The sequence below is a fragment of the Ochotona princeps genome, chromosome 29 (assembly GCF_030435755.1).
Source record: "Ochotona princeps isolate mOchPri1 chromosome 29, mOchPri1.hap1, whole genome shotgun sequence".
In the NCBI taxonomy this organism is placed as follows: domain Eukaryota; kingdom Metazoa; phylum Chordata; class Mammalia; order Lagomorpha; family Ochotonidae; genus Ochotona; species Ochotona princeps.
Window position 1 is genome coordinate 4,273,558 of NC_080860.1, and position 16,006 is coordinate 4,289,563.

Here is a 16,006-nt window from a genome sequence, read left to right on the forward strand (position 1 = left end):
AGAAAAATAAATAAGAAAGATGTTCCCGACAAGGCCAGCTTTGTGACACAGTGAGTAAAGCCACCGGTTTGATGCCAGCATTTTACATAGGTACTGATTCGTGTTCAACTGTTCCACTTCTGATCCAGTTCTGTGCTAATGCACCTGGGGAGCCGTGGAAGATGGCCCACGTGCTTGGACCCCGGCACCCAAGTGAGAGACTCGGAAGACGCTTCTCCTGACTGATGTGACGCAGGCCCAGCAGCTGCATCCACCTGGGGAATGGACCAGTGAATCAAAGATTCCGTCTTTCACCCTCTCCCTGTAACTCTTCCAAGCTGTTTTAAAAGAAAATGTTCCCCAATGCTGAAATCTCTCGCTACTCATGGTTGCTTTAAATGCCTGCTGGTGACCCATTCTGCAACTGTATTAACTCTTTTTTTGTGATGTTCCTTGATAGTGCTTTATTTTAAAAAAATTTTTTTCGCTGAAAAGAGTCGCAGAGTGAGCTAGATGGAGAGAAGGAGCTCTTGCATCTGCTGGGTCACTCCTCAAATGGCCGAAACAAAGAGGGCATAGTGCTATCATGCTGGTTCATCTTTTTTTAAGATTTGTTTTGCTTGTTTGAAAGGCACAGTGACAAATAGAGGAAGAGACAGAATTTTTCACCCACTGGTGCACTTCCCAGGTGGGTGGAATGGCCATGACTGGGCCTGGCTGAAGCCAGGAGCCCGGAGTGCCGTCCAGTCCTCCCAATGGGGGTGGCAGGAGTCCAGCCCACTCTCCACCCTTTGTTGCCCTCCCAGGCGTATTAGCAGGAAGCTGGGTTGGAATCAGCATGGCCTCAACTTGAAGCTGTGCTCCCAGACAGGATGCTGCTTAACCCACTCCGCCATATTGATGGTCTCCATCATACTCTTCTAATAAGGGGTGCGTTACACAACCAAATATTTGTCTTTGTTTCAAACTTTTCATGATGAGAAACCTCTTTGAGTTGTGAGCTAACTATGCCAACTGTGGCTCAAGAAAGTTTGATGTGTTTGCCAACTTATAATGAAGGCATCCTAATACTGTATTTCAGCGACAAAAAAGTGGGATGACCACACATGGGATCCTTGGTTGTGGTTGTGGCTTAACTGCTTGCTTAGGATGTAGTGGGTTGTTCTCTGAGGTTCTTTTAATCCCTGAAAAAGTTACTTTATTGAATTTACAGTCACCAATTTAATAATTTCAAAACCTCTCAAGAAAAAGTTTGTCTAGATTTTTAAAACTTTTTACTGTATAATATATTTCCCTTGGCAACATGTGTATTCATAAAACAATCAGATGAAAGGACAGCAATTGCAGTTCTACTGATGGGCTCTCAGAGATCACAAGTAATGGGAGGAAGACAGTATGGACTTTGTGCAAAGTTGGTTAGCAACTTACAGCACTAAACTGTTGCTTTGGAATATTTCAAAGACACACGAAGTAGATAGAATACTATAATGAACCTTCGTGCATTCATCACCCAATCTTAACAGCACTCTACAGTCTGTTATTCTCGTCTCATCTCCAGCTCTTGTATGTCTCTACCCACTCCCCAGCCATCTGCAGCTGAGTTACATTTCATCATTAGATTAGCGCATGGTTTTGGTTGCCTAGATGTGAGCCAGACAAAAATATCTGAGAGTTGAATCTGATTGGCCAAGTCTTATTTGTCTTTTTACTTGAAGATTTGCAGAGAGAAGGAGAGACGGGGAAAGATATTCCACCTGCTGGTTCACTCCCCAAAGGACCACATCAGTCCGGGGCTAAGCTGATCTGAAGCTAGGGGCCAGGAGCCTCCTCTGAGTTTCCCATGTGAATTGATACAGAGGCCCAAGGCCTTGAGTCATCCTCTGCTACTTTCCCAGGTCATAAGCAGGGAACTGGATGGCAAATGTAGCAACCAGGACACGAACTAGTGCCCATATATATGCCTCACTAGCAGGTGGAAGATTAGCCTGATGAGCTACAGTCACTTTAAATATAACTATGTTAGGTTCTGCACTGTGGCTTGGCACACCAAGCCACCACCTGCAACATTGGGCAGTACTTACGGTCCTGGCTATTGCACTTCCAATCCAACATCTACTACAGTGTCAGCGGTTTAACCCTCAGTGCCCTCACAAAGCCATTTCTGCAGCTGCAGATGTTGGGACTCCCAAGAGTCACTTAGCCCTGGGCCCACAGAAGCTTTCTGGAATTCTACTGGTGAATTACTTTGTCGCTTTGAACAAACAATCTTATGCCTTCAGTTTCTCCATCTGTAAAAGATAGTGACTTGTTTGTTTTAAAGACTTATTTATTTGTCTTAGAAAGGCAGATTTAGACAAAAAAAAATAGGAAAGGCAGATTTACAGAGAGAAGGAGAGACAAAGTTCTTCCTTCTGCTATTTCACTCCCCAAACGGCCACAATGGCCGGAGCTGAGTTGATCCGGAGCCAGGAGCTTCTTCCAGGTCCCCTGTGCGGGTGCAGGATTCCAAAGCTTTAGGTCTTCCTCAACTGCTTTCACAGGCCACATGTGGGGAGCTGGCTGGAAGTGGAGCAGCCGGGACACAAACCTGCACCTGAATGGGATCTCAGCATTTGCAAGATGAGGATTAGCCTCTTGAGCCATCACACCAAAAATTGTGACTGTGAACTGGAGATTTAAAACCGAGACTTAACTAAGGCTTGAAGAATCCTGAAAGTTAAAAAAAAAAAAAGGAAGAAAAAGGCAGCAGAACTTTCACGCAGTTCCAGAGAGTAAAACAAATAAGGGGGGACTAGTTGATATTTCTCTAAAGATGCAGCATTTAAAATGCCACCCATCCTCCTTAGTAAGCAGAAAGGGGACAAGACTTTCTTCCTTTTGTGGCTTAGTAAAGTGAGTCACAGAAGGGCACTCTCTTGCCCAAGGCTTAGAGTGAGGCAGTGATGAAAGTGAGAACTGCCAACTCTCCTAGCCTCCTCATGGTGTTATACTCACCTGTGTTACTGTTCTAATGAAGAGGCAGAGCTTGCAGAACTGGCTCATTCTTGTCCAGTAAGTCTATGCTCCTGTCGGTCCTCTCCATGGGTCTTGTAAACGTACCCACCAGGAATTGGGAGGTCAGCTTCCTCCAAGTGGAGTACAGGCTCAGACAATTGCAGCCTACAATTCAGGCCTTACATCCCTGAGTACTCACTTGGGGGCGGGGGGAGGTGGGAAAGAGCGAGACACAGGGCCTAGTGTAATGGCTCAGTGGCTGAATTCTCACCTTGCATGTCTGGAATCCTGTAAGGGCTTGTGTCCCAGCTGTGCCACTTCCCATCCAGCTCACTGCTTGTGGCCTGGGAAAGCAGTCGAGGATAGCCCAGGACCTTGGGACCCTGCATCTGCATGGGAGACCCGGAGAAGCTCCTAATTTCTAACCAACCCAGCACTGGCCCGTGGGGCCATTTGGGGAATGAACCAGCAGATGAAAGATTTTTATCTCCCTCCCTGTCTCTATAAATCTACCTTCCATCCCCCCAAAATTAGTAATAATAAAATAAATATTTCAAAATAAAAAGGAACACAGCCCCTCTCCTTATGGAACCCAGACTGCAGAGATAAAGGACAGGGTTAGAGTGGTGGACTGCTTTCCCAGGACTGCAGTATTTACATTGCCACAAAGCCAGGGACTTGGAGCAGCTGGAGTATCTTCTCCAAGCTTTGGAGGCCCAAGGTCTGGAAGTCAAGTGTGGGCAGGGCTGTGCTCCCCCCGGGGCCTCCAGCGGACCCCTGCCTCGCCTCTGTCGGTAGTTCCTGGACTTGTCACTGTGCCTCTGCCTGCAGACAGCCTTCTCTGCGTCTGTTCTTTCCTCACAGGATGACACTCCTGTCTGGATTTGGGACCCACCTGTATAATCCAGGGTGAACTTCACCTTGATACCCTTCACTGGATTCCGTCTGCAAAGCCCCTTTCTCCCAAGAAGGTCCTAGTCCCAGGTTCTTGGGAGACAGATCTCTCAGAGGGCCACCATGCAAGCCTTCGCAAGTGGCCAGACTGTTAAAGGGAGAGGAGTACAGTACATGTTCCACCCTCTCATTCTCTAAGACCAAATCCCACAGCTCCAAAGTAATTGTATTCACCCTGCCTGTGTTGGAAGACACTAGTGGGCTTGTCTTTTTTTTTTTTTAATGAAATTTTTTTAAAGATTTATTAATTTTATTACAGCCAGATATACACAGAGGAGGAGAGACAGAGAGGAAGATCTTCCATCCGATGTTTCACTCCCCAAGTGAGCCGCAATGGGCCGGTGTGCGCCGATCCGAAGCCGGGAACCTGGAACCTCTTCCGGGTCTCCCATGCGGGTGCAGGGTCCCAAAGCTTTGGGCCATCCTCGACTGCTTTCCCAGGCCACAAGCAGGGAGCTGGATGGGAAGTGGAGCTGCCGGGATTAGAACCGGCGCCCATATGGGATCCCGGGGCTTTCAAGGCGAGGACTTTAGCCGCTAGGCCACGCCGCTGGGCCCGGGCTTGTCTTTTTTTAGTCAAATAAAAGTAAGTTTCCCCACCTCCGGACTTTGTAATGCGCTTTCTCACACATTCTTATTGTCCCAACCAAAACTGACTGAGAACAACTTCTGACCTCCTCCAGCACAGTGATAAAGAATGTATTCTTCAGAACTCAGAATCTCACTTTGGTGCTCTGGCCAAAGAAAGCACTGCCTATTCTCATAGCCCACATGCTTTGGGTAGAAGGCCCACGGACTGGCACTTAGAAATAGGGATGAACAAGCTGGATTTGGCTAGGATCGATCCTATGGAAAATGGCTGTGTTGCCGATACTGTCGTCAAATGATGAGAGCACCTTAAAATTTTAAAACTATTTGGTTGAAAACGTATAGACAGAGATCTCTCATGTGCTGATTCACTTTGCAAATGCCAGTAGCCACTGAGCCTGGGCCAGGCCAAAGCCACTTGTCCTTGGTTGGATCCTGTGACACTGGCGTCCCATGTCAGTGCTATTTTGAGTTCTGACTGTTCCATTTCCAGTTCAGCTGCCTGCTTATGTGCCTGCAAAAGCAGCAGAAGATAGGACCAGTCCTTGGGTCCCTGGCACCCATGTGGGAGACCAGGATGGAGTTGTAAGCTTTCAGCTTTAGCCTGACCCAGTTCCAACTGTTGTGGCCATCTGGGGAGTGAACCAGTGCATCGAAGCCTTTCTCTCTCTCCCTCCTTCCCTCCCTCCGTCTCTCTGTTACTCTGCGTTTCAAATAAAAAAATAGGTACATTGAAAAGGGAAGGGTGGAGACCAGTGTTGTGTAACAGGTGAAGCGGTCCCTTCCAGTATTAGCAGCCCATGACAGACGGCCATATCCACTTCCCATGCAGCTTACTGTGTCCGGGAAGGCATGGCAGATGGCCCCCACCACCCACAGGGAGGCCTAGATGGAATTCTGAGCTCCTGACTTCAGCTTGGTCCAGTTGAAGCAGGCGTCTGGGGTGGGGTGCGGAGTGAACCAGTGGAAGGAGGGTTCTCTATCCTCTCTCTTGCCCTATTACATAGATAAAAAGAAATATATATTAAAGGAAAAAAAGGGAAACAATTTAAAAACAAAAGCTGCCACTTGGGTCTCCCTTACTCTGTATCGGAGTGTGTGGGTTCATGACTCCCCTTCCTGCTCACACACACCCTGGGAGACAGCGGGTGATGCCTCAAGGACGTGAATCTTTGTGACTCACGTGGGAGATGCAGGTGTGGGTCCAGACTTGGCTGTTGGTGACTGAAACAGCATATGGAAGCTTGCTTGCTTTCTCCCGCTACCTTTCTAAAAAAAAAAAAAAGTTGGTAAAGATAAAACAAAAATCCAGGTAGTCAACCCAGACCTCCCACGTGATTCCCAGGACCCAACTACTTGGGTGATGGTCGGTTGCTTTCCATGGGTGTCCTTTAGCCCAGCCATGACGACCCTAAGCACTCCAGTATGTTAGAACTTGGGTCCCAAGCAGCTGCTTTAACCACCACGCCAAAGGCCTGCCTTTGTGCTGAGGGTCACTTTGAGGCCACCAGCAACAAAGACACATGTGATACTAAATCAGTGACATGTGAATGAAAAAGGCAGGGTTGGCAGTGCTCAAGCTGGGAGACTTGGCGCACTAGGTGAGTGCTTCCCGGCTGCTGGCAGCTCAGCCGCCCTGCCTAGGCTGTAAGAGCGATCGCGTGCTTTCTTATTTGCAGCAGACACTGGATTTGGTGCACTCAGTATGAATGCCTGCCAATACAGATATAGTAATCAGAGCGAATCTTTCTAAGTCAGCCACTGCCCCGTGTCTTTCCTGGTTGTCTCGTAGAATGACATAGGATGATCTCACAGTTTTAGCACAGGCTAGAAATTCTGCATTCAAAGCTGAGTTCATGAATATTTGTTGCCGAATTTCAGAATTGGGAGCTGGAAGGAGTGTGAGTCTTCCAGGTTATTGCACGCAAACCCCTCAGCAGAGGCCACCGTGCTCAGGATGGTGCACCTGCCTGAAGCCAGAAGCCAACTCTAGGTTCTCAGGCTTATGCATTGTTACTGGCAGGTTGGGAAAACTCTAATTTTTTTTTTAATGCCAAGTTGAAAGTCAATCCAGACTTCAAAGGCCAAGAGTGTCTGGTGACTGCTTGACGCCACTTTGCAGAATTGTGCCCAGACAAACTCAGAAATACCCCAAACTACCACACATCCATACCAAGGAGTTACACATAGTTTAGAAAAATTGAGAAAGAGCATTTTACATTTATTCCATATGTAATACAAAATAGATTTTGGACTAGTTGAAAACATGGAAACTGGAGCAGATGTTGAGGCCTTCAGTTATGGTGCTAGCTAAGATAGCTACATCCCACATCGGAATGGCTGTACCAGATGCCCACCTTGGGCTAACTTCCACTTCCTGCCAATGCACCCCTGAGAGGAGGTAGGGAAGGCTCAGGCACTCAAGTCCACCCTGCCCCCTGCATGGGAGTGCTGGGGGAGCATCTGGCTCCTGGCTTTGACCTGGCCCAGCTGCGCCTCTGGTGGGCATCTAGGGGGCAAACCAGCAGATGGAAGTCGTCTTCTTCGCCTTTCAAGTCAAACAAAAATAAGTAAATGAACACTTTTTAAAATCTGGGGCCAACACAGTGGCAAATAGGCTAATCCTCTGCTCGTGCTGCAGGCTCAAGTCCTGGCTGCTCTACTTTCAACCCATCTCCCTCTTGGTGGCTTAGGAAGGCAGCAGAGGCTGGCCCATGACCTTGGGCCCATGCACCTATAGGGGAGACCCAGAGGAGGCTCGCGGACCGCAGTCTCAGCCAGGCTCATCTCTGGCCATCACAGACATTTGGAAAATGAACCAGTGGTTGGAAGATCTCTGTCTCTCCATCCCCTCTCTGTAACTCTCTCAAGTAGAGTAAGTAAAAGTTGCATAGATTTAGTTATTTTTATTTGAAAGAAAGATTTTACAGAGACAGTAAATGGAGCAAGTTTCATCCCAAAGAGCATAAAGAACGTGTCTATTAAACCCCTTAGCCGCGAGCGGTGCTGTGTCATAGTGTCATAGTAAATGATTCACACAGAGACTTGCCCAACTCTGCCTCTTGCCTTTTGATGGTTTGTGATCCAAGGCAGACAGGCTGACGCTCACATGCATTTACAGCCAACCAGACAGGCACAGTGCAAGTCAACTGGCAGACGACCAAGCCAAGCAGGCAGAGATGAGGAAGGCTGCCTTGACCAGTCCTGCATTTATCTCTGCAAGAAAGAAAAAATAGCACGCTTCTTTATTTTTAGAATTTATTTTACTTATTTATTTTTATTTTATTTTTTAAGTTTTATTTTATTTTCATTGGAAAGTCAGATATCCAGAGAGGAGGAGAGACAGAGAGGAAGATCTTCCGTCCAATGATTCACTCCAACGGCTGAAGCTGAGCTGATCCAAAGCCAGGACCCTCTTTCTGGGTCTCCGACGCAGGTGCAGGGAAGGCTTTGGGCCGTCCTCTCCTGCTTTCCCAGGCCACAAGCAGGGAGCTGGATGGGAAGCAGGGCCACTGGGACACCGAACCGGTGCCCATATGGAATCCTGGCGCTTGTAACGCAAGGACTTTAGCCACTTGGCTACTGCTCCGGGCCCTAAAGATTTAATTTTATTCACAAGGCAGATCAGATTTACAGAGAGAAGGAGAGACAGAAATCTCCCGTGCACTGGTTCACTCCCCACATGTGCCCCTGCCCTTTCCCTCTGCGGCTGGAGCAGCAGGGGCCATGTCCACACTTGGGGTCTGGGGATCCCGTGAGCAGAACGCGAGAGCCAGCCGTCAGCAGCACAGCCGTCCTGTGCTCAGCGTCCACACCCCTGGAATCGCCGCGTCCCTTCGTGGCCCGGCACAATCCACGCTCCCAGGGCAGGCCGTCTGCCTCCGTCTGCAGCGCTGAGTGTGTGGGGCCCACCCTGCTCGGGGCCCACCCGGCTCGGGGCCCACCCGACTTGGGGCCCACCCGGCTCGGGGTCCACACCCCTCGCGGCTCGCGGGAAATGCTGCAACTGCTTTGGAAAGCACCGTCAGCCGCCACACGGCCCGGGAGGTTTATAACCAAGAGGACACGTGTTCACACAGAAGTGTGTGTGTGTCCATCTGTCCATTCCTGCCGGTGTGGCCAGCCTGTGGGAGGGAAGGGCCCGGGCCCAGAGAGACACAACCACCGGTCATGTCCCCGCGTGGGGGAACCTCATGGGCAGTCACCCACGGAGCCCCTTTCCCAGGGAGTGTGCGGAGCGAGATCCACAGATCGGGTGGTGTGGGGTGGGAGGATGGGCAGTAACTGACCATGGGGCCCAGGGTTCTGGGGGGGTGTGATGAGAACGTGCTGGAATTAATAGCATGATTCCTTCCAGGCTTGGATAGCAGGCGGCCCTGAAGGCAGGAGGAGCATCTTCCGGGTCTCCCATTGTAGCCGCAGTGGCTCAAGCACGTAGGTCGTCCTCCCAGGCCACGAGCAGGGAGCTGGACGGGAACTGGAGCAACCGGGACGCGAACCGAGATCCATCGAGGATGTCCACTCCGCAGGCGGAAGCTTAAGGTGTTACGCCGCGGCGCCGATCCCAACCACACGGCTTTTAAGCACAACTGTTGTAAAGCTCGATCTGATTTTTTTTTTTTCCAAATTAAATGTATAAAAGCGAAGCCGCTTGGACGCTCCGGCTCCAAGCACAGATTGTCCGGGTTACCCGGTCACTGGCCACGTCGCCGGGGGAACTCGTTCTTGATCGACAAGAGTTTCTGTAGGGACTCAGTCTTCTGGCGCCCCGCGGTCGCCCCGCCCGTCTTCTCACTCCTGGACGCTACTATTGGTCGAACCCGCCCACGTGCGTCAAGGAACCTTTTCTGATTGGCCGGCGTGTGGCTCGGCCCGCGAGGGTGCCAGTTTCCCGGGCTCGCAGGGCGGCCGGACGGATTGATGGGTTATTGGGCGGCCGGCAAGATGTGCTGAGGCGACGGTGGGCGCTGCGCCTGGCGGTCCCGCCATGGCCAGCGTCCACGAAGGCCTCTACTATAGCTCAATGATGAACCAAGGCGTGGTGCACGCCAGCGTGTTTGGCATCAAGGACTGGGTAACGCCCTATAAGATCGCCGTGCTGGTGCTGCTGAGCGAGATGAGCCACGCGGGCGAGGACGCCATCAGCCTGCTGGAGCGGCGGCGGCTGAACCAGCTGCTGCTGCCGCTGCTGCAGGTGAACGGGCCTGACCGGGCTCGCGGGGCCGGGGACGCAGGGTGCAGTGGGGTTCCGGAAACACTGCCCGCGGGATGCTGGGAACCCGGGGTGCAGCGAGGGGCTGGTCCCACTGTCCTGGGGCGGGGAACTCGGGGTGCAGCGAGGGGCTGGTCCCACTGTCCTGGGGCGGGGAACTCGGGGTGCAGCGAGGAGCTGGTCCCACTGTCCTGGGGCGGGGAACTCGGGGTGCAGCGAGGGGCTGGTCCTACTGTCCTGGGGCGGGGAACTCGGGGTGCAGCGACGGGCTGGTCCCACTGTCCTGGGCGGGGAACTCGGGGTGCAGCATGTCCTCTTCCCGCTTTGGAGGAAAGTGAGAAATGCAGACAGCCAGCCTCCTCACACCAGCGTCCCCTGACGCAGTTCTTGGCAGGCCCCTGCCTGGTGGCAGGGTGTACTGGTTGAGTGGTTAGTGCACAGTCGTGTGTTCAGGACTTTTGTCCATTGAGGCTGCACATTGTCCTCGGAGCTGGAGAGCCTTTCTCGGTGGTGACCACCATGTGAGGTTGACCATGGGCCTTGATAAGTGTCTCACAGATGTTGTGGGTTTGGAGACCTGGGTCCCAGCTCCGTGGCTCAGCAGCTGCCGCTTGGGCCAGTTCCTTAAACCATTCGGGTCTCACCTTTCTCTGTACAAGGGACTTCCTGTGTCGCTGGCACTGGTCAGTACTGGGCCTTACCAGACTGCAGGTTTCCTGTGTAGAGCAAAGCGTTGATACATATGCTGGCTGGTCGTTCAATGTTAGTCTCTAACACCTTAAGATTTACAAGTAATTTTTCTGTTTGTCTTTTATTCAGGGCCCAGATATCACGCTGTCCAAACTCTACAAGTTAATTGAAGACTGCTGTCCTCAGCTGGCAAATTCAGTGCAGATCAGGTAAGCCGCCTCCTCCCCTGCGTGTGAGAAGGCTGTGAGCAGTGAGCAACGTGAGGCAGTGTGGGCGTGCTGCAAAGATCTGCGTCCTGCTGTGCTAGGGTGTTTTTTTGTTTTTTTCAGTAGTACTGTTTATTTTGGAAAGTGGGTGATGTTAAGCATACTTTAATAGGTTTTTTTTAAAAAAAGGATTTATTTTGTTTCATAGGAAAGGTAAATATACACAGAAGAGAGAGACTTTCCATCCACTGGTTCACTCCCCAAGTGGCTGCAACACCCAGAGCTGAGCTGATCTGAAGCCAGGAGCCAGGAGCTTCTTCCAGGTCTCCTGCGTGGGTGCAGGGTCCCAAGGCTCTGGGCCGTCCTCAGCTGCTTTCCCAGGCCACAAGCAGGGAGCTGGATGGGAAGTGGAGCTGCCAGGACATGAACCTCTGCCCTCATGCGATGCTGGCACTTGCAGAAGGAGGATGAGCCAATTGAGCCATTGCATTGCCCCTACTATTTCCTAGTCCCCACTCCCAAATTTATTGCTCAATGTAGGTCTTTGACAGATTTTATGATCAAGAAAACAGCAATGATCCTTTTCAAAAATAAGGATTATTAACTTTGTTTTATTTCCCACCACAAATTACCTTTACAACAGACTTAGACTTTAGGAATAGGCAATGTATATGGGGGGATATTCAAAGATCTGAAACTGTACACCTGGATTTTCTCCGTTAGAATCAAACTGATGGCTGAAGGTGAATTGAAGGATATGGAACAATTTTTCGATGACCTTTCGGATTCTTTTTCTGGGACTGAGCCAGAAGTTCACAAAACAAGTGTCGTAGGTATGGAACTGTTTCTTTAAAAAAAAAAATTATTTTTATTGGAAAGTTAGATTTACAGAGAGAAGGAGAGACAAAGAGAACGATCTGTCCATTGTTTTATTCCCCAAGTGGCTGCAACAGTAGGAGTTGAGCTAGTCTGAAGCCGGGAGCCAGGAGCTTCTTCTGGGTCTCCCATGCGGGTGCAGGGTCCCGAGGCTTTGGGCCGAGCTCATTGCTTTCCCAGGCCACAGGCAGGGAGCTGGATGAGAAGTGGAGCAGTAGGGATATGAACTGGTACCATATAGGATCCCGGTGGTTACAAGACTAGGATTTAGTCACTAGGCTACTGTGCCAGGCCTTGTAACTCTGCTAAGAGGAACGGCATGTCTCTTAGCGTGGGCAGCTGAGTGCCATCCGTCGTTACTCTGGCGTGCGGCTGGCAGGGCAGGGGTGTTGGGTGTGTGGCTTGTCTGTATTACGTTGCCGATGTGCTTCGTATTAAAATCACTGCCTTGTCAAAAAAACACCTTGTGTTACGCTCACACCAGTCAGCGTCAGGGTGTGGGCCCAGGGTTTGGGGCTCCCCAGGTGCTTCTCAGAGTCCGCGGGATCTCATGCCTGCGTTACCCAGCTTGGGGGGAGGGCCAGCAGCCTACCAGCGGAGAGAGGAGAGTAAAATATGGAGGATATCCATGATGCTTGCTTCATGCCTTTCCACATTCCTTCAGTCCCTCTGGCTCTTTTTATTAATTTTTACATGGTAGTTTTTATGTCATTCAGTGTGTGGATCTGCTGGCTGCCAGGCCTTGCATGTACACGATAGACGTGGCCCGTCCTACGGAGATTATGCAGTGCAGGGCTCAGATGGAAAGCAGGAAGCAAATATGGGAGGTCGTGTCAGGGTCAAGAGCCGTGAAGAGAAGACAGGCAGTGGTGAGGGCTAGAGGTGGTGCAGGGGGGTTGGGAGGCCCCAGCTCCGAGTATAGAGTCTTGGTTTGGGAAGGATGGCAGAAGAACATTCCAGAAGGCGGACATGGCCGCTGCAGGGGCAGACTCAGCCCGCCTGCGCTCACGCTCGGCCTCCCCGCTGCTCCTCTGCAGGCTTGTTTCTGCGTCACATGATTTTGGCCTACAGCAAGCTTTCCTTCAGTCAAGTGTATAAGCTGTACGCTGCCCTTCAGCAGTATTTCCACAGCGCCGAGAGAAAGGCAGTGGAGGACACAGATATGGAGGACGGAGAAAGGAAAATGGAGAAAGAAGATCTTGATGTGTCTGTGAGGTGACTTGGGTTTAATGGGTGGCATCCTTCTGAAGTTTTCTTTTTTTTTTAAGATTTATTTATTTTTATTTGGAAAGGCAGATTTACAGAGAAAGATTTGTTTGAAAAGATTTATATATTTTTTTAATTTATTTTTTTTGAAGAATTATTTATTATTTTATTACAAAGTCAGATATACAGAGAGGAGGAGAGACAGAGAGGAAGATCTTCCGACGGATGACTCACTCCTCAAGTGAGCCGCAACGGCCGGTGCACGCCAATCCGATGCCGGGAACCAGGAACCTCTTCCGGGTCTCCCACACAGGTGTAGGGTCCCAAAGCATTGGGCCGTCCTCGACTGCTTTCCCAGGCCACAAGCAGGGAGCTGGCTGGGGAGTGGGGCAGCTGGGATGTGAGCTGGTGCCCATATACATTCCCAGCATGTGTAAGGTGAGGACACTAGGCTACTGCGTTGGGCCCCAGCTTCATTCTTTTGTATGTGGATCTTCCTCTACCTGGCTTCATTTTTTTGAAATGACTGTTCTTTTCTCATTGAATAAGTGATCATGGTACCTTTGTCAAAAATCGTTTGACCATATATATATAATCTTTTTTTTTTGTTTTAAAGATTTATTCATTTTATTACAGCCAGATATACACAGAGGAGGAGAGACAGAGAGGAAGATCTTCCGTCCGATGATTCACTCCCCAAGTGAGCCGCAACGGGCCGATGCGTGCCGATCTGAAGCCGGGAACCTGGAACCTCTTCCGGGTCTCCCACGCGGGTGCAGGGTCCCAATGCATTGGGCGTCCTCGACTGCTTTCCCAGGCCACAAGCAGGGAGCTGGATGGGAAGTGGAGCTGCTGGGATTAGAACCGGTGCCCATATGGGATCCCGGGGCTTTTTTTTTTTTTTTTTTTTAAGATTTATTTTTATTACAAAGTCAGATATACAGAGAGAGGAGGAGAGACAGAGAGGAAGATCTTCCATCCGATGATTCACTCCCCAAGTGAGCCGCAATGGCCGATGTGCGCCGATCCGATGCCGGGAACCAGGAACCTCTTCCAGGTCTCCCACGTGGGTGCAGGGTCCCAATGCATTGGACTGTCCTCGACTGCTTTCCCAGGCCACAAGCAGAGAGCTGGATGGGAAGTGGAGCTGCCGGGATTAGAACCGGCACCCATATGGGATCCCGGGGCGTTCAAGGCGAGGACTTTAGCCGCTAGGCCACGCCGCCGGGCCCAATATATATATATAATCTTGACGGTACTTCTAAAAGAAAAAAATATATATGTACTTAATTAGAATAGGCATAAGCCAGAAAGACATTATCAGGATAAAGTGTTACTGTCATTTAGTTTGCAGAGAGGAGTCAGCTGGTGGAACAGTGATCAGGGAAACAGTTTAGATTATCCCAGTGCAGCTGGGTTACATGATGTGAAGGTTCAGGTCATGGAATGGAGTATTCTGCTAACTTGTGCTGGGAGAGGAGTCCACAGTGTGTCTTGTTCAGAGTAGGAGGTGGATCTCTGTTTCTCAGGAATCCTGGCAGCTTGTAGAAAAAGGATAGTTCCATTTTTGAAGTCATCTTTGAAGGGTGCCTGTTTGCGAAGAGAGAATTAATTTCAATTTTGAGCATCCTGGTAAGAAAGTATATATAATAAGCATGACTGGGTTCATTCTGGTGTAACTCTTTACTGTTTTTGTTTTTCTTAGAGAAGAGGAGGAAGCTTGCAGTGGGCCTCTATCCCAGAAGCAGGCAGAATTTTTTCTTTCTCAACAGGTAGGTGAATCCTGTGTTTGTCCTGTGCCACTCTGTGTCCCAGCACGTGCCTGTCCCCTTGTAGATGGTGGAGGACTCGCCGTTGCCTCTCGTTCTATTCCTCTCGTCTTCACCAACAGTGCAAGTGCGGCCATGTCCTTCCCCGTCACTGCAGGTGTTTGCTTCTCGGACGAGCTGCGCTCTTCTCTCAGTAGTATGTGCCTGGCAGCTCACACACACACGTAGAAGGCTCACTTCTTGCTTCTCACAGCGTGTGTCAGGGCAGCTGGAGGGGTGGGTGCTTAGTGCTGTCATTAGGTCATCATGAGGATGCCCCATCACCAGGTCAGAGTACACGGTGGGAGCCCTGGTGTGCTCCTGACCCAGGTGCCCGGGGCCCTGCCCGCAGTTAAGGCACCTGGCGTTGGCGAAGTGACCCAGTGGATTCAGCAACAGTGTGCTTTGCTCCAGACATATCCTGTTGCTGTTTTAGGGCCATTTTTTTTCTTTTTTTTCATTTTCTTGATGACATAAAGTGAATATTATTTTTCCTATGTTATTTTCAGTACAGAATTTTATTTTCTGTTCGACTTTTCTAGTATTCCTTGATTTGTCTTACTAGGTTTATTTTTGTATAAAGATGTAATGTTAAGATAAAAGTGATGGGATGGTAGGAGCACCACTTCAAGCCCTGGCTGCTCCACTTCTGACCCAGCTGCCTGCTGGTGTGCGTGGGGGAAAGCAGAAGAGGATGGCTGGAGGAGGCTTCTGGCTCCTGGCTTCAGCCTGGCCCAGCCCTGATAGTGGCAGCCAATCTGGGGAGTGAACCAGCAGATGGGCGACTTTCACTGCTACGCTATCACGCCGGGCCCGACTTTATTTATTTCAAAGTTACGAAGTCAACTCCTGTAGGTTAGTGTCAGGGAGATGACAAGGCCTGTCTGCTCAGTGGGTCACCCGTGCAGGGGGCGTCCAGTGGCACTGCTCAGCTGGTCACCTGTGGAGGGGGCTCAGGGGGGTGCTCTGTAGTCGCCCTCACACCTCAGCACATTACAGGCAGATGAAAGGGCTAAATGTAAGTACTTAAAACCATAATTAGACTGAGGAAACTACATATTAACTTTTACACACTGTCTGGTGGGGAATGACTTTCCCGACATTAAAGCTGTGGAAGAAGACCTTATGTCACATGTCAGAACAAGTTCTCACCAAATTAAAAGGTAGACAAAGAAATAGAAAAAATTATTTGGAATAAATTTGACAGTGAAAGGATTAATACTTATGTTTTAGAAGCCATTTTAAAGACTTGTGAGACACATTTTATAGTATTGAGTGAGAAGAAAAGGAAGTGAAATTATATATTCTGATCTTGTATGTTCACACGTAGCCACACATAAATGGGTACAAAATCATACCCAAGTGCCCACGGTGTTACTGCCAGTGGTGAGGATAGAAACATTGTCTTCTTTACTTTACACTTAGAATTTTCTGTATTGATATAATGCACTAAAAATAAAATTAGGAATTGTTATTACTCGATGTCATATTGG

The 16,006-nt window shown here is 49.8% G+C and overlaps 1 protein-coding gene across 3 annotated transcripts in view; it reads left to right on the forward strand.

Moving 5' to 3' along the window:
- The window catches only part of ANAPC5 (anaphase promoting complex subunit 5), a 35,933-nt gene that overhangs the window by 1,065 nt on the left and 18,862 nt on the right, over nucleotides 1–16,006 (forward strand). For 2 of the 3 annotated variants that reach the window (XM_004595312.3, XM_036496401.2), the window contains exons 1-5: nucleotides 9,378–9,709; nucleotides 10,547–10,626; nucleotides 11,347–11,456; nucleotides 12,537–12,714; nucleotides 14,411–14,477. In XM_004595312.3, the coding sequence (XP_004595369.2) occupies nucleotides 9,503–9,709; nucleotides 10,547–10,626; nucleotides 11,347–11,456; nucleotides 12,537–12,714; nucleotides 14,411–14,477 (642 nt within the window). In that variant the 5' untranslated portion in view covers nucleotides 9,378–9,502. Of the gene's footprint in view, nucleotides 1–9,377; nucleotides 9,710–10,546; nucleotides 10,627–11,346; nucleotides 11,457–12,536; nucleotides 12,715–14,410; nucleotides 14,478–16,006 lie in introns of those variants that run through there. The other variant, XM_058656447.1, reaches the window with a different exon arrangement.